General features: G+C 36.4%; 1 protein-coding gene across 7 annotated transcripts in view; it reads left to right on the plus strand.

The window, feature by feature from the left end:
- The window catches only part of SYNE2 (spectrin repeat containing nuclear envelope protein 2), a 336,255-nt gene that overhangs the window by 133,425 nt on the left and 183,619 nt on the right, over nucleotides 1–19,211 (plus strand). For all 7 annotated transcript variants that reach the window (XM_081290325.1, XM_081290328.1, XM_081290329.1 and 4 more), the window contains exons 29-36: nucleotides 709–856; nucleotides 1,508–2,118; nucleotides 5,301–5,480; nucleotides 6,301–6,451; nucleotides 14,571–14,729; nucleotides 15,529–15,687; nucleotides 17,661–17,762; nucleotides 18,894–19,094. In XM_081290325.1, the coding sequence (XP_081146451.1) occupies nucleotides 709–856; nucleotides 1,508–2,118; nucleotides 5,301–5,480; nucleotides 6,301–6,451; nucleotides 14,571–14,729; nucleotides 15,529–15,687; nucleotides 17,661–17,762; nucleotides 18,894–19,094 (1,711 nt within the window). The remainder of the gene's footprint in view (nucleotides 1–708; nucleotides 857–1,507; nucleotides 2,119–5,300; nucleotides 5,481–6,300; nucleotides 6,452–14,570; nucleotides 14,730–15,528; nucleotides 15,688–17,660; nucleotides 17,763–18,893; nucleotides 19,095–19,211) is intronic.

Here is a 19,211-nt window from a genome sequence, read left to right on the forward strand (position 1 = left end):
CTCAGAGTCTGTTATTTATCCACAGTCACATTTCAGTTCTTTATCAAAAGAGCCTATTTGTTGAACATCATTATATTCCTATATTTTTAATATGGATTGTTGGGAACCACGTAATATTTTTGATATGGAGATATATATATATATATATATATATATATATATATATATAAATTATCTATAAGTATGATTAAGTGGTGAGGAGCTTTCTTCATCATCAAGTCAAAATATATTCAAGTTTTTGCATTTCCAAAGAGAAGGAAATGCATAGTATGTTTAACAAATTTCCATCTGTGTGGTATCTATTAAAACATTAGAATGCTTGGATATCTGGACACAGAGAAGTCATTAATAATGATATCAAAATAGCAGAAGTGAGCTGGAGTTGCTCTCAGCCAAAGGGAGCATAGTTAACCTAGGTCTGGTGTCCCTTACTAAATGAAGGTTTGGGGAATGAATGAATCAATGGATGAATGCATAGTGGGGAAAAAAGAATACTTGAATATAGCAAATGACTCTTTTTTTTTTTTTTTTTTTTTTTTTACATTTTGGATCTGTGGGTTTGGGTTTTCATATGATGATTTGTACATATCATTAACTATATGTTGGAGGGTAACTATTTCCTGTTCTTGGTTAAATAATGGAGTTAATGTGTTTTCATAGGATAGCTGTCTGCTCTTTCCCTCATGTCTGGTTTATTTTTTCATCCAGAGTGGAGTCTTTGGAGATGGCACTGCAGGTCTTATTACCAGTGGAGAAAGAGTCACTCTTCCTGTGTGGCTCAGACCTATTTCCCTGTCAAGTGGCCATCCAGGAATTTCATCTCGTGGACACTGATGGCATTTATCAAAACTTGAGGGTACATAATTTCATACAGTATATTTATCAAATAATCAATTCTTCAGAGATTCATAGATATGTGTGAATTTTTAATTGTTTATCCTAGTATAGATTTGGAATAAGCTATGATAGAATATAAATCAATGATTTGAACTTGTTCTTTATTTCTCAAACTTCCAATTTCTTGCACATTTGGAGATAGGTAACATGGACTAAATAATAGGACATTTTCTTTGAATTCAAAATAAGCCTTCTTTATGAATGCCTTCTTCAATGACTGAATCTCCCAAATATTTCACTAGCCTCACAGACTTAAATCAATTGGCAGTTTACTTATTCCAGATCCTGTCTTAAATCAAAGATATTTGTTTTGTTTTTCAGATTGTAAAATATATATATCTCAACTCTTCATCTCCAGTTCCTTGCTTTGACACAATAGATTAGTCTACTTATTTTCTTTTGAGGTTTGGAAAATCTGAAAGGGTATCAGCAGAAGAAACAGCTGGGTCAACTGTAATTCAAATGTTTCCTTATGATAAAACTGTCATCTTTGGTTAAACTCAGAAGTATTTTTCTAGATCCAATCTAGTCATGTGATTGGGATTAGTTTCTGGCATGCAGTTTTCTTTTTCCTGCCTCAGTCTTCTCAGCTTTTAATTTTTTATTTTAGAATATCCAAGATTCCATAGCCAAACAGATTAAAGTATGTACCAGTTTAGAAGAGCCTGGCAACATTGTATTAAAGGATTTACACCCACTTGATCAACATGCAACCCGGAACATTATACAGAAATGCAAAACACAGCTTGAAGAAATGAACCACAAGGTGCAGATGAGCGAAGAGGTCCTGAAAGCTATGGGAGAGTTTATAGATTCTGTAAGAACAGTTAAGCTCTCTGTTGATTTTGTTACCGACCTTTCAGCTTCAGATGCACCGGTAGCCCCAGAAAATACTTTGACAGTGAAAAATATCAAGAGAGAAATTCGTCTGATGAGAGACAAGGCTAGGCATTTGGATGAACGTTTGAAGATGCTTGATATAAGCTTTGAAGATGCAGACCTAGGTGAAGACACTTCCTGTAAAAAACTTCTTGATGCCCTAACAATGAAGTTATTTGAGACACGTATCTGTGACACACAGGAAGCATTTGCTGAGGAAATCAATTTAGTAGAGACTTGTACTTCCAAAAATGTGGAACTCTTTAAAAATATTCAAGACATGCAAAATCAGATCGGTAAAATTGGTCTTAAGGATCCTACTGTTCCAGCCGTAAAACATCGGTAAGGGCTATGCTGTTTCCATCCAAGGTGATACTTTTCAAATATCTATTATGTGAAACAAATACTTCTGTTTTTTTCCGTTTTTATTCCATCCTGCTCTCTGTGTTCAGTGTTCGGTATTCTTTTCAGTCCTTTTCATGTGAGCAAGCTTTCATTTTCTTGATATAATGCCTTTACAGAATGTTAGATAATTTTCTTCTCTTTGAGGTGTGTCTTCTGGACAGAGGAGTGGCAAAGTAAATATAGTGTAAAGGACTGCGTTACTTCAAAGTCCCTTGCTCTTCTGTGTGCTTATTATGGAATTCTGTTAAGGACAGAAGACTGGCAAACCCCACACATCTGATAGGAAAGGGAGAAGTGGTGGAAGATGCACATGCCTTCCTTGGCTAGTTGGTCTTCTCCTCTTCCCCCAATAGGATTAGGGTGGTACTGAGAGGGAGGCCATGGGGCTGAATTTAAGAGGAAAGCTAATATTGGTGTTAATTGTGGAGACTGAGCAGAACTGGTGTCAATTGCAGCCTTCTGCATATGTGCTGTTTTCTTTCTGGCATTCAGAGGATGTCCTCCAGGTCCTGAAAGCTAAAATGTTAGGAAGACTCACCTTCTGTAGCACTTTCCTCTTCTTTTTAAATCTCCCAAACTCTCTCTAGTTTCTCAAAGTCAGTGGTCTCATGGAGGTCGTCAGCTGACCTGTCACCGTATTAGTTTTCCATCTGTGTGACTCAGATACCTGACAAGAACAATTTAGAGGAGGACAAGTTTTATCTGGGGTTCATGGTTTTAGAGGCTCAGTCCAAGGTCAGTTGACTCCATTGCACTGGGCCCAAGGTAATGCTGGAACGTCACGGCAGAGGACAGGGGGAAAGAAGGATGCTCAGCTCTTGACAGGAAGGAAGCAAAAAGAGAGCAGGAGGAATAAGGAACAAAATAGATAATGCCCCTGGCATCCGGGACCCGCTTTCTCTAGCCATGACCTCCCTACTTACAGTTTTACCACGCAGTACAGTAATCCTTTCAAATTATTAATCCACCAAATGGGTTAATCCACGATGAGGTCACAGCTCTCATATTCTAATCACATCACACTTCTGCATTGTCTCACTCATGAACTTTTTGGGGAACACCTCATATCCAAACCACATCAGTCAGTATAACTAAGTGTGCTCTTCAGTCTGAAAATTTTCCCAGCCTTCAGTCCCATGAGATTTTTCTAGGGGACCTCAGTTCATAAGAAGGTGTTATACTAATTATTACACAGTTATTATTTTTTAAAAGTATAATGATAGATTTTAGTAATAAATATTAATGTATAAATAAAAAACCATACATGTATGAATAATAAATTACTTTGTTAATGTAGCTCTTAGTAGAGCAAATATGTATGGTGTGCCAGGTACTGTTTTAGGTATTGGGAATGCAGCAGTTAACAAAATAAAAAAATTCTTGCCCTTTGTAAAACTTATTATCTACTGAGAGGAATAAGATATTTACGACATCTGGTATTGATAAAACCTATGGAGAAAACTAGGAAAGGGGGAGGAGGTTGCAGTTCAATAGGATCATCAGGGAAGGCTTTACTGAGAAGGCCATCTTTGAGTCAAATGAGATGCAAAAGCAAGCCATGTGACCACCTGGAGGAAGAGCCTGCTAGGCTGAGGGAGCAGTGGATACAAAGGTCAGGTGTGTTTGAGGAGAGGCAAGGAGATGAAAAGGTGCAGCAGTGAGGGGAAGAGGTAGGAAAAGGGGGTCAGAGATGGCATGGGTGGATGAGACTTAGCTCAGGTAGGGACTTGTGGGCATGTGATGACTTTGGCTCTTTCTTTGAGTGATATAAGATGGCTTTGAACTGCTCTGGGCAGAGGGAAATGATTTTATTTGAACCATAACTGGTCTCTCTGGTTGATAGGTTCAGAATAGACTGTAGCAGTTGAGAAGACATTATCTGAGTAAGGGATGATGGTAGCTGTCATAAAGGGGTAAGATTCTGTATATATTTTGAAGACAGAGTCCACAAGGTGTGTTGATACATTTGGTCATTAAAAGAAAGATTAGAGTCAAGAATGATTCCAAGGTGTGACCTGAGCAGCTAGAAGAATGGCATTAACAGATGAGAGAGACTGATGTTTATCAGGTATTGAATGGAAGATCAGGTGTGCTCAGTTTCAGAGATGACAGGTTCAAAGTCTTTATTCAACATTCAAGTGGTAATCTCGACTTGGCTCTTAAAATATATATGGTGTCAAGAAAAAGGTGCAGCTAGAAGCATACATTTGAGAGTTTTCAGGATTTTAGAATATATCAATAAAGCCATGAGATGGGATGAGGGTGCTGAGGAAGAGACAAGAGGTCCAAGTTATATATACTCCAGGCCACCCACGTTAGGATATCAGGGCAATGAGGAGGAACTGGGGCAGATACTGAGACGGAGCAGTCAGTGTAGTGGGAGGAAAACCAACGGGGTCCTGGGAGCCATTGAAGAAGGCATTTCACCAAGGAGAGTGGGCAATCCTGAAAAGTGCTGCTGACCAGTGAAGGAAGGTGAGGGCTGAGGAGCTCAGATTTCCCAGTTTGAGGTGCTCTTCACAGCAGTTTTGATGGAGCAGTAGGAGGTGAAAGCCTTATGGGAGTAGATTCAAGAGAGTGTTGGAGGAGAGGAAGTAGCTTCAGATGAATGGAGTAAATCCCTCTGGGATTAGTTTACAGGTTAAACCCTTAGTTAAATGTCTCCTATTTGATATGGAAGAGTTTTTTTTGTACATAGAGTAGAGCTGAAAGATTTCCTTACCCTTTCTTTTGTCTTTGGCCACTCCCACCCTTCTTATCAACCATGCAGTATTCAGTCATCCATGTCTTCTTGCCATACCATGCCATCTTTCCCACACACCCGCACACTACACTCTTTCTCATATGCATTAGTATACCTTTTGCATATGTGTTCATCACAGAAAAATATTACTGCTTATGACTTTGTATATTTATTATATTTATTTAAAACATTAAATTAGTATTCTGGAAATGCAAAGAGTTGCCTGTAGTCTGTAATAGGAATATGTCGTTTGGGCATTGATCTCATGAGGAGAAATGGAAAGTGAGTGTATCCTCTGCCCCCATTAACCATATTTGTGTGGAACCCAGTTGGTTAACAATTGGCTAATAAACTTTTTTTCTCATCCATAATCAAGGAAAAAATTATTACTTAAACTGGAGAAGGATATAGATGGGTATGAAGAAGAGAAGATACACTTGGAAGAAATGGTTGATTCTCTCCCACAATTCAAAGATGGCAGAGAAAAACCTCTGATTCAACAGTGCCAAACTACCCTGCTCTTGTGGGAAAATACAAAAACATACATTGCTGAATGGTAAGGGAAAAGAAATCCCTTCTGCATCTGTACACAATTAATGTGTTGAAATGTCATGTTGAAAATGCACCCTGTAGACCTGACAGAGGGGCAGGCAGAACTCATAGGGCCGTGTTTGTGATGTGGTTCTGGCAACTTCTAACAGTGGCCTTCTGTGACTTCGGCCACTTCCCGCTCTTTTTCCTCCGGGGACGCGGCCTGACAGGTTTGGTTTGGGAAATGCCTGGATGCCTGAGTCTCCCTGATGGCTCTCCTGAATTCTGCTGCCTCTCCGTGGCCCTTTCTGCACCCTCTTCTCAGGATCCCGCCCATGTCCTACCAGAACCCACGTATACAGGAGTCAAGATACAGTCTCTTCATGGCGTTTGGTCTAGTTCACCCTCTGACTTTACAGAGGAAAGATCTGAGGTCCAAAGGGACTGAAGTAACTTTTCCAGAGTCATATGACAAATCAGCCATACTAGATACCAAGCAACTCACTGTAGAGCTTTACTTTTTTTTTATCTCCAAGAATAATGATGAAATTAAGATGCTGGTTTTATAGGGTTATAAATCATATATTTATCTCTGGAGTTTATTAACCTTTACATAGTGATCTTGTGACAATACTAACACAGTGATGGTTTTGTACCATCTGTTTTGCCAGGTTAATATATGTGTCATCATTCCTGAGTTGTACTTGTGAAACAATGTTATGAACTGGATTGAGAGGGAAAGTCATTTTTTAACTTATTACTCATTATTGTAGGATACTTACTTATAAAGAGAAACTGGTTTTGTTATTTTCATACATTTTTTTATTACATTTTTTTCTCTTCAGTATTGATCAATGTGGAAGAGTTTTGGAGCTCTTAAAACAATATCAGAATTTTAAAGGTATCTTGACAACTTTGATTCAGAAAGAAGAGAATGTCATCTCCCTGCAGTCTTCCTACATGGGAAAGGAGAACCTGAAGAAAAGGATCGCAGAGGTGAGACTGTTCCAAAAGAGACATCTACCTAGTGATTCTCTTAGGAGCGTCAGGGAAGAGAGTATTATAAATGTCTTTTTTTTTTTTTTCTTTTTTGTACCAGGGAGTGAAACCAGGGATGTTTAACCACTGAGACATGTCCCCAAACTCCCATTTTTTTTTTTTTTTTTGGAGACAGTCTTCCTAAGTTGCTTAGGGCCTCACTAAGTTGCTGAGCCTGGCTTTGAACTTGCAATCCTCCTGCTTCAACTTCCTGAGCTGTTGTGATTATGGGCGTGTGCCACTGTGCCTAGCTATAAATGGCACTTTTGAAACTAGATTTAAAAGAAGTTACAGGTGACTCTACCAGCTATCTAAGAATATGTTGAATTTTTCACCAGCGCTTTAAAAAAACAATCAGTTCACACATTGGTACTGGGTTACCTGTGTTTGGGTTTTGATACTGGCCTGTGGTCTGCTGCTCTCTGTAAGGCTGTAACAGCCCTTTCACTTACTTCCTGAAGGGAAGCTGAGACTTCACTGCAGTTTTGAGAGAACAGAGGTAACAGGAAAATCCCCTCTGTTCTGATTGAACAGGGGAAAAATTATATTTTTTACTTACTTATTCCCTGTAAAGATGTGTGAGCTAAATCTCTAAGTAACTGCAACTGTGTCTGTGGCCTCACCAATCAAAACTTCATATGGTAAAAAGAATAACATCTTTGGACACTAGATGTCATTATTTTCTATGATTTTATGTATAGTAGTCATCTACTAGTGCAGCAGAAGAACGGAATAGTTAGAAAAGAATACACCATACTATACTACATGACCTTACATCAAAAAGTAGTTTTTAAAAATATCTTATTTTAGTTGTAGATGGACACAATACCTTTGTTTTATTTTTTTGTGGTGCTGAGTATCGAACCCAGGACCTTGCACGTGCTAGACCGAACACTTTACCGCTGAGCTACAACCCAGCCCCTCCACCAGATTTATGAATTTTAAGTTAAAGTGCGGTCAAGGCGTCACAAGCATGTGTGATACATAGTCAGCCTGATATACCTGGGTGTTAGAAAGCAATTTCATTAAACTTTCCGGTCACCAAGAGCAACACATTTGAAGCATATATGGACCAGATTTTTACAGGCAGAGTGGTCTTTACCTAGAACTATAAGCCAACAAGCTCAAAGTGCCACCCAGAATGTCAGGAATAGCCCTCATTGGAGCCCCTTCTCGGACTCAGTTTCATAGAGCTTGCTCATCAGGAGGGGCCCTGTTTGGAGACCAACTGTAAAAGAGGTGACTGTGTAACTGTCTTCCTATCAGACTTCCTCCAAGAAGGCCACCAAGATCATGAGCAGACAGTTAGAATTGCTGAGATGCAGCCTGTCTGGTTCCATCCAGTGGAGGCAGCTTTGGGTTTTTTCCTGGTCGTGGGAACTAGGAGGATCCTCTCCTCATTTTAGTGGATTTTAGGAACTCTGGTTTTTGTTCTCAGAGAATCATGTTCAGCCTTCTAAGATGCCCTCCAGCTTGTGTCCCAGTTCATGTAACCACCCTTTTTCTGTGTCCCCAACACTAATTTCCCACCTTGTCCTCTTGTTTCAGGGTCAAGGTCTCTGCCTTATTCGACAGACCCTGTGTCCCTGCCTTGTACACTGACCAGATACCTAGTCCCTCTTGACTTGCCACTTTTCTTTCTTTATGTGACTCTTCCTCAGTCCTGGAGCCCTGCCTTAGCCCTGCTAAATGGCACCCTGTTGCCAGAAGAAAGCAGCCCTTTCCTGGCCTGGTGAGCACCTAGCACAGGCACCTAGGTTCAGAGCCTGGTAATTAAACAGTGTCTTGATGAGCATTAGCCACCAGGCCCACCCTGTGTGAGGCCGATCTGCAGCTCTTCTAAGGTGCCCAAAACCTCTTTCCATGACCCCATACCTGCATAAACCTGTAACTCTAACTGTCCTTTCTGGATGATGAAACTTCCAACGGATAAAACTTCCTCCCATCACCTCTAGGCATTGGCCACTCTCTGGGTGAGTCTCCCTAGTGGCCAGTTCTGACCCTTTTACTTCATTAGCTTCTCTGTGACTGCTACAACAGGAGCCCACCCCTATCCCTAGCTGTGCTTGGCATCCTCAAGTTCAGAGCCTCTCCAGAAAGTCAACCTCCATCTCTGTCAGGGTACAGGAGAAGGGCACTGAGGGTCAAGTGTTTCTCCTTAAAAAAATTATCCTCTTTTCCTGTTTGTGACTTTTGTACCTGCCTTCCTGGGTACCTTGAGGTAATTTCAAGCCTTTTTTTGAAATTCTATGGCACAAGTGGGCTGGCTTCTCCCCTTCACCTTACTCCCAAACTCCCTCCCCTCTAGGCTCATTTTTTTTTTTCAGATTTTATAAAAAAAATTCACTACATGCCAACATGTCATTTCTCATAACAAACATGTTACATATGTTGTCTCATGGTTATAAGTCTACAGTTCTCGCAAGATAGCTATTAAATCCTTGAATATTACAAAAGTTTATTTATTCATTTATTTTTGGATTAAACAGGTTTAGACAGAAACCCAACTTTATGGTTATAGGATATAGAAATATTTAACTTAAAAATATGGAAACTGGCATTTTAATATTTGCTGACCTTTTTATTGTCTTTGTATTGAGCAAAAAGGAATGGCTTATCAGTTCTTTGCCACTTGTGATGAGGAATCACTGTGACAAGAGCATATTATGGCTTTTTCCCCCTCCCCCCAGTGCTGGGGATTGAACGTAGGGGCTCATGCTTTCTGAACTCTTATCACTGAGATACACCCCCAGCTCCCTATGGTTCCTTATTAAATAACATGAAGACTTTGTGCCTTCTCATTTCAACAATAATTTTAACCATGAATAAATCAAAGAATATGATTCCTATATATGGTATTTATACTATTGAGCAATAGTAGTTCACATAAACATGCCCCATATACAGAAATTATTATTATACTAAATTTTAAATTTTTTGAACTATTTTATATAATTCTGTAGAGTGAAAAATACTTTCAGTAAGTACGATAGCATAAGGTTTGCAGTAATCTGTACAGAACTGATAGAAATTGGTGAGAAAACCCCTGTGATCCTAATGGTTGTTTGTATATACTTAGTAAATTCAGCTTGTTAATTAAAGTAAGAATCAAAAGGACACCCAAACTAGTTGACAATATCTCTTTTTTTTTTAACTTTCATATTAATTGAGCTTTTTTGGTAGTCAATTAAACAATCACTCTTTACGTTGTTGGTGAAAGAGTGTATTATATGGCTCTTTTAGGAAATTCTTTGGCAATATTATTTAAGATCTTTGAAAATCTTTCTACAATTTGATCAAATATTTTGCTTGTAAGAAAGATCATAAGGATATAATCTTAAATGTGGAAAACTCTTAATATGGAAGATGTTCATTGCTGCACTTTATCAAGTTACTCATTTCTGTGTTTCTCACCATTCTTCATTGTGTTCATCTCCTCTTCTCTCCATTTATTACTTGCCTCAGAAGCCCGAAACCCTGAAGCCATATAAATTGAGACTGAATAGGATTGTCTTGTGGGCTTGAGGTTTTAAGTAATTGCTACTACTACTAAAATGATACTAATAGTGATGATGGTGGTGATAATGATGACTTTTAGTGTTGATGGCTTGGCCATTGTATGCTGGGTCCTTCTACCTCTGTGAGTAGGAGAGAAGATAGGTGCTAAATACTGGTCCCACGGGGCTGTTACTCATCTTGTCTGGTGAACAGGAAGGGAGCAATGTGAAGCAGAAAAAAGAACTTACCCTTGAGACAGATTGTACTTATTTATAAGTGTGGTCCAATTTCTGTTTTGGAATTTGTACAGTCATACTGGCAATTTGCTTGTGTAAGAAGAAAGACATTGAGGATAAGAGTATAGGAACTTTCCCAAGACATGCTAATAACAGGCAAAATCCTTATTATTACCCAGGAAGAGCTGATCACAGCATCATGTTTCAAACACTGTATAGAACTGCATGATTTGAAAGCATATCTGAAATTAATACATAACAGAAGTTAAAATTGGTTAACTTTGCTTTGCCCGAACTCTTTATTTAACTGGAAAGACTTGATTACAAAAGGTATTTCAAAATTAGTAAGGGCTGGGAGTATAGTTCAGATATAGAGCACTTGCCTAGCACATGTGAGGCTCCAGCATTGCCCCCCCATATATATACACACATATATATATGTGCACATATATGTATATAAAATAATAAAAATTAATAAAATAACTAATCAATTCTTAAGAAATGTGTCATAGTCCAGACTTTCTTGTTTTATTGGAAATTCTATATCTTAATATAAGGGCACCTTATATATTTGCTGAAAAGTTATTTTATATGTAAAATACAGAAATTTTAGTACACTGTTTTTTTTTTTTTTTTTTTTTTTTTTTTTTTTTTTTTGTGGGGTTGGGGATCAAACCCAGGGCCTGTGCATGCGAGGCAAGCACTCTACCAATTGAGCTATATCGCCAGCCCCTTTTCTCAGATTTTTAAAACTGTCTGTGAAAAGGAAATTTTAGTGCTGATTATTAATATAACTTTCAGTTAATTTGGTGGTGACTTGGGAATTGTCTTTACAAACTGTCAATCACAGTATCTTCATGATGCTTTGCACAGTAACTAGATACTGCTGGGAACTTTTGTCCTTCAAAACCATAGAAACCTGGATGTTTATCTAGGATATGGTACCACATTTCCACTGTCTTTAGTTAAAGACAGAAGAGCAAAAGCAAGAACAGAAAGGCTGAAAATGTCAGGGCACAATTAACGTTTGAGAAATGTCAGAGTGGGCCTAGTTCTTATTACTTTATGCCTTCTATTTATTGTAGAACAAAACCCGTTATAGCTGAAAGTACCTCTCCTGCCCTTTCTTTCCTCTTCACCCAGTGGTTATTGTGCCAGTATAACAAATTCTACCTGCGAAGAACTTTGCAATTATATGTGTGTGTGTGTGCGTGTGTGTGTGTGTGTGTGTGTGTATGTGTTTATGTGTGTGTTACTAGGGATAGAATGCAGAGTCTTATGAATGCTCCATCACTAAGCTATACCTGCAGTTTCTTATTTTTCCATTTTAAAGATTTTACTTTATATATATAATATCATCATTTCAAAAATGTTCTATAAATAGAATCATCTGGTATGTCACCTTTTGGGATTAGGTATTTTCGCTCAGCATAACTCATGGAGATTGATTGAGATTCTTACTAGACTGATGGTGTGTTCATTTTTCTGGCTGTGGTGCTGTTTGGTATACATGTACAACACCCACTGAAGGAACTGAGGTTCTTTTCAATTTCTATCTATTATGAATAAAGCTGCTATAAAATTTGTGCAGGGGTCCTTGGTAAATATAAATTTTTGTTTTTCAGGAATAAATGACCAGGTATTTAATATTTCTTATATATTGCTGAATGCTACTTGTTGATGTATGCATATTCACAAAGGATATTGGGAATGTTTCTGCTTCTTGTGTTTTTTAGAAGAGATTATATATAATTGATGCTTATTCCTCTTTGGCTGTTAGCTAGAATTCTCTAGTGAAACTGTCTGGACCTGTAGGTTTTTTGTTTGTTTGTTTGTCTGTTTGAAAGTTTTCATGTCATACATTCAACATCCTTTATATTAATGGAGCTGTTCATGTTTCATATTTAAAGATGGATGCATCATAGTCCTTTGTGGTTTTCGAAGTGTTGTTCCATTTCATCTCAGTTCTCAAACTTAATTCAGTGGATTATTTGTAGCACTCCTCCGTCACCTTTTGCTGCCTCATGTCTGCAGTGACATCCCTTGCTCCATTCCTCGTCCTGGTATTGCTTTCTTCTTTCTTTTTCCCTGTCAGTCTTTAGAGATTTGTCAGTTTTACTCTCTTTTCTAAGAACTAGCTTTTGTTTTATTGATTTTCCCCCTAATGTTCTTCTATTTTCAACCTAACTCGTTTCTGCTTTTATTTTTTGTATTACTTCTCTTTATTTACTCTGGGTTTATTTTATCCTTTTCCTGAGTTCCTGAAGCAGTAGCACAGGCCATTGACTGGAAACTGTTCCTCATATCTTGAGCATGCTTTTAGTGCTATAGCTTCCCTCTGAGCAGTGCTGTGCATCCCCCATGTTTTGATGTTTTATTTTCAGTTTCATTCTGCTTGATGTATTTTAAGATTTTCCCTTGAGACTTACTCTTTGACCCATATTTAGAAATATTTATGGGTTCTTCATGTGCAGATCCAACCAACTGCAGAGTGTAGTTTTTAAAAATTATGTTGGTACTGAACATGGACAGATCTTTTTTTTTCTTTATCATTATTTTCTAAACTATAGAGTATAAAAACTACTTAAGTATATGTACTCTAGAGATGATCAGACATACACAGGAGACCATGCATAGATTATACGCAAATACTCTGCCATGTTTTATCGGGTACTTGAGCATCTGTGGATTTTGTTGTGCACTCGGGGGTTCTGGAACTAACTGCACATGGATACTGACCAAAGAAAGACTAGGTTGTTTAGTTTTTAAGTGATTGGAGAATTAATTTCTTTCTTATCTCTCTTTCTTTTTTACTTTATTCTTTTTAGTTTTACATGAGAGTAGGAATGTATTTTGACATATCATACACACATGGGATATAACTTCCCATTCTGTGGTTGTACATGATGTGGAGTTACACTATTTATGTATTCATATATGTACATAGGAAAGTTATATCCAATTAATTCTACTGTCTTTCACATTCCCACTCCCTCTTCCTTCACCCAAGTCCCCTTGTTCAATCCACTGAACTCCATTGTGAGTCAGCGTCCACATATCAGAGACAACATTCAGCCTTTGGTTTTTTGGGATTGGCTTATTTCACTTAGCATGGTAGTCTCCATTTCCATTCATTTACCAGCAAATGCCATAATTTCAATCTTCTTTTGCCTGAGTAATATTCCATTGTGTATATGTACCACATTTTCTTTATCCATTCATCTATTGAAGAGCACCTCTGTTGGTTCCATAGCTTACCTATTGTGAATTGAGCTGCTATGAACATTGTTTGTGGCCCTGTCACTACAGTATACTGATTTTAAGTCCTTTGGGTAAATGCCGAGGACTGGGATAACTGGGTCAAATGATAGTTCCATTCCAAGTTTTCCATACTGCTTTCCAGAGTGGTTGCACCAATTTGTAGTCCCACCAGCAATATATGAGTGCACCTCTTTCTCCATATCCTTGCCAACATTTATTGTTACTTGTATTCTTGATAATTGCCATCTGACTGACATGAGATGAAATCTCAGTGTAGTTTTAATTTGCATTTCTCTAATTGCTATTGATGGTGAAAATTTTTTCATATATTTGTTGACCATTTGTATTTCTTCTTCTGTGAAGTATCTGCTCAGTTCCATTGCTCATTTATTGATTGTTTTTTTTTTTTTTTTTGGTGTTAAGTTTTTTGAGTTCTTTATATAGGAGATTTTCTTTTTACAAAGTAGTATTTCACCTTCAGGAAGATTAAAAAATTAATATTAGAGCTTTTGAATTCTGTTTATTTATTCTGATAAGCACTTAAGTTCTTTGACATTCAAGATACAATTTTTAGTAGAGAAATATAGGGACTATCACACATTTTATCCATTTAAATGGATATGCTTTTTTTTTTGACAGAATCTTATTTCTCATGGCTAGAAATGTTTTTTGACCATTATAACTTTCTCATAATGCAGAGTAGGAGGAAATTTGAGTGTAGGATTATCATTAAATTAATTAACATTCTATATACTAGAAAGTGTAGAGAAAATGGGACAATAAAAACTGTTTAAAGGGCTGGGGATGTAAGCAGTAGTGCGCTCGACTGGCATGCATGCGGCCCGGGTTCGATCTTCAGCACCACATATAAACAAAGATGTGTCCACCGAAAACTAAAAAAAAAAAAAAAATTATTAAAATTCTCTCTCTCTCTCTCTCTCTCAAAAAAAAAACTGTTTAAAGAACAATGTAAGAAAGAATTATTCTTTGTTATGATCATAAAACACAAAAATAGAATTGTGACTTTTTTTACTAGCCTATGTCAATATATCAAAAATATCTTTCATATCTTTTTTTTACAGATTGAAATTGTCAAAGAAGAATTTAATGAACATTTAGAATCAGTTGACAAGATAAACCAGATCTGTAAAAATCTACAATTTTATCTAAATAAAATGAAAACCTTTGAAGAGCCCCCTTTTGCAAAAGAGGCTAACGTTATCGTGGATCGATGGCTTGATGTACGTGATTATTTTATTGACTACAAATTCTATTTTATAACAAATTAATCTTTTGGGTGAATATCTTTAGTATTCCTAATTGAAAAATTAAACTATATTTGTCATAAATATGTTCAAATAATATGAAGTTTATAACTCAGGAATTAATTTCACCCCAGAGTTAGGCACTACTAATAAGTGGGTCTATAATCTTCTAGGTACAAAAATAGTTACTCAACTTATGTACATAAACTACCTAATCTATTATGCATTTGTGCAGGGTATTGATATTTAACTGTATGTTTTCGGTTGAGAAGTAATAACATGTTTATGAATTACAAACTAAGGATTTATCTGTATTATATTTCATTTGCTTTTAAAAAGCATATTTTGGGGGGCTGGGATTGTGGCTCAGCGGTAGAGTGCTCGCCTAGCATGGGCAGGACCTGGGTTCGATCCTCAGCACCACATAAAAATAAAAGCATTGTGTTGTGTCCATCTACACCTAAAAAAAAATGAATAAATATTAAAAAATAAATAAATAAAAAGCATATTTTTAAAAAATTGTGGTTTAGACATTAGGAAGACTATTGCTTTCAATTGATATAAGATATAGCAAGTGAACTACAATTTTTTTAAGAGAAAGATCTACATGGTAGATTAAATAATATTTTTGGTGATCATAAAACAGATTATTTCTCCAGTAATAGTAAATTCAAACTCAAATTTTATTTTAGAAATAGTATTTGACCGGAACAGTGGTTTTCCTACTTCTTTTCACCACTACATAAGTGTTACTTCTGCTTTTACATTATGGTAGATAAATGAGAAGACAGAAGACTACCATGAAAATCTTGGTCGAGCTCTGGCTTTATGGGACAAACTTTTTAATTTGAAAAGTGTCGTTGATGAGTGGACTGAAAATGTGCTTCGAGAAAGGAATTCACAGCTGACTGAAGAGGACAGAGAAAGGCTGAAGGTGATTCAACAGAGATAACATAGATTTTCTTTTTATAAGTTGAAATTTTATTCAAAATCAGATTTAAAATTTTTATTTTATTTTATTTTATTTTTGGACATAGATGTTTTGTTTGCACACAGTTGACACTGTAATACTGAGTTTGCTCTCTTGGATCAGGACAAAAAAATCAGAAAGAAATATTTTATCTCTTTTATTTATTCCTTGAGAGGAACCTGAACTCTATCCATTCCTTTGTGACATCCAGGAAGGTGATAGAGGATACTGTTAACAGGGGGTTCACGGACACCAAGGGAGTTCATGGATAAAATGATCTTGGATGGCAAAAGATTGCATCTTTATTTTCACAAACATCTAGTTTAATATAGCATTTGTTTCAATTATGAATATAGGCAACATACATGGTAGGATGAGCATCATAGGTGACTTCATTATCAAGAGAATCATAGATTAAAAAAATTAAAAAAAAAAAGAAAAGAAAGGAAATCACAGATATTTGGGATCATTATTTGGTTGTTTATACCTGTATCCTTATCACTAGGTTGAAAGCAAGGGATATAGTGGGCCCACTGCTGGATCTTGTCATTTAAAGTATTAATAGAGAAACATGAAGCAATATGTCACACATTATTTTTAATATTTTGATAACTATAACCCAGTGTAATTATTTTCATTTGTAACATTATATAATTTTTTTATGTTTTATTTTTCAATTATTATTATGCAAAGGACCCATTGATTTCACAAATTGCCCAAGGGGTACATAGTATTTAAAAAAAAAAGTTAAGAACTCTTTGCAGAAGTTCTAACAAAATGTATTATTGTTCCCAAGTAAGGGTAGTGTATACCCCAGGGATAGGCAAATCTTTTCTTATAGGGCCATATATTAAATATTTTAGGCTTATGGATCATTCTGTCTCTGCAATAACTGCTCATCATTGCTGTTATAGCATCAAACTGATAAACAGTTCAAAAATCCTTGGAAGTAGCTGGGTTCCAATAAATATTTACACAAAGAAGCTCTCAGCTCCGAGGCTATAGTTTATTAACCCCTGATCTAGAGCCTCCTGATATAGACAACATTTATTTAAATTCAACAGTCCCTCAAAAAGATTATTAAAAAAAAAGAATGAGAATCAGTGTCTTTATAGAACTTAAAAAAGCTGTTTTGTTTTTTTAAATAGTAAACTCAGACTTTGTTATTTAGAAAAAATTAAAGTTGTCTCTTAACTCTGAAAGAATGCTTTCTAACCACTTGTTTGTTCATGTATTATTGGGTTTTTATCATGTAAAATCATCATCTTACTGGGTGAGAAAACAAAGGTTGGCAGTTTTTTGTGGATTTATGTAATATAAAACTGTATGTGTGCATGAAGCAAATGCTTCGATATCATTTTATCCCTCTTTGTATTTTATTCTCTTTTTAATTCATATATCCATTTTTATGGAAACCATTTTTAAAATGTGTGAAGATTTTTGGTTTCCTGGAGATGTGATGATAGTTATGAATTAAAACAATGATTCTCTTAAGTATAAATGAATCATCTCTAAGAATTATTTAAATTTGTCTTGAACTATAGGTTGTTTAGAAATCTGAAGTTAAGGAATATAAACTGCCAGCCCATGGGCCAAACCTGCCAAAACCTGCCAAAACCTGCAAGTGTGGACAAATCATTCACAGCCTGAACACACATATCTAAGAAGTTTGTAATACTTTTAGGCAGACCATGCAGTTTTGCAGCATAGGCCTTTTCTCTCTCTATTGCCTTAAAACTAGAATGCGTCACTTAGTGATAGCAATTATCTGACCTGTAGAGGCACTTCAGTTTCTGACTCCCAGGACTCTGTCAAAAAACAAGTGATTAGAGGAAATTCAAAGGCACTCTCAGTTTCTATCAGCAATAATAATCATGGCTACCGGAAAATTGGTGATGAAATAAGAAGATATTTTCCTTTAAAATTATGTGTTTTAGGAAGAGTTACAAGTCCATGAACAACAAACTTCAGAATTTTCTAGAAGAGTGACCGAAATACAGTTTCTGCTTCAAAGTAATGAAAAACCACTTGAATTGCAGGTAAGAGAATTTCCACTTAAAATCCTCAATTAAAGATTCCCTAAAGCCTCTAAATAGTGTTCATAAACCAAGCATTCTAAATCTTAAACATAAAATTAGGATCATTATTTATTTGATTTCTATGTTAAATCCAACCAAATTTTGTAGTTGGCATAGATAATGATTTTTTTTCCATGATTAGCATGAAGAATATTGTATTTTTGCACTCTTCTGTTCTCCTTTCACTCATTTACAGGTGTATTATGTAAAGGGTCACATGTGGTTGTGTTTCCATGTAAAGTAATAATAATTTCTTGTGAATGTCTTGGGAGCAGGAAAGAGAATATGACTCAAGTCATATTCTTAAGATTTATTAATTGCTAGGTGGGGAAAAAGGGAGGTTGCTCCAAGTGTGATTTTTCTGTTGTATGAAGATAATTGTCTCAATTTTATTTGGATCAGGTTGCACAGTGGTTAAATAAGAACTCTGGAGGTACTTTGTAGGTAACATCCTGGCTGTATCACCTACTAGCTTTGTATTGGGCAAGTTATTCAACCTTCTTTTTTTTTTGTTGTTGTTGTTTTTTTTTTGTTGTTGTTGTTGTTTTTTAATGGTTTTTAGTTGTAGATGGACGCAATACCTTTATTTTATTTATTTATTTTTATGTGGTGCTGAGGATCGAACCTAGCACCTCCCACGTGAGGAGCTACAACCCCAGTCCTGATATTCAACCTTCTTAAGCCTGTATTTTGCACAGGAAGTGCTTACCTGGATGCTGTATACATAAAAAGCAATCATTGCTGTCTAATTTTTTTCTGTGTGTTTTAATCTTATCTGTCTTATCTCATAAGTGCCTTGAGATATTACTTCAGTTGATATGTTAGATAAAACTTATTTTGGGGGAAGGATTCCAATTAATGTCTTAGAAAAAAAGTCACAATGCTAATTTCAGTTTTTCTATGTTATTCTTTATTTTTTTCCCAAGGCAATGTTCCTATCATTGTATTGGTGATATAGAGTAATGTAGAGCAATGAGAATAATTTTTTTTTCATATTGAAATGAAGCAGTCTTGTTACTTTCTAGCAATGCCTTTGCCTTGCAGTCTAGTTCAATAAGATCTGTCACAGAACTACATGTTGCATGATTTCAGGTCATGGAACGCTCTATTTTGAACAAGATGGAACATGTGAACAAGTATATATCAGGAGAGTCCAATTGCTTCGAGCTTGGTAGCAGCACAGCTGAGCTGAGGGAGGATCTCGACCAAGCCAAGACCCAGATCGGGATGACGGAGTCCCTCTTGAAAGCCCTATCTCCTTCCGACAGCTTGGAGATTTTCACTAAACTCGAGGTGCTGCCCAGCTGTTCATCTTCTGATCTTCAGGCTTACTCTCACATTTTTCATGGTCTTGACCTTTTTCCATTAATAAAAACAGAAAGAAATGGAAGTTCTGGGGGGGGGGGAGAT

The sequence above is a fragment of the Spermophilus citellus genome, assembly GCF_964194105.1.
Source record: "Spermophilus citellus genome assembly, chromosome: 4".
NCBI lineage: Eukaryota > Metazoa > Chordata > Mammalia > Rodentia > Sciuridae > Spermophilus > Spermophilus citellus.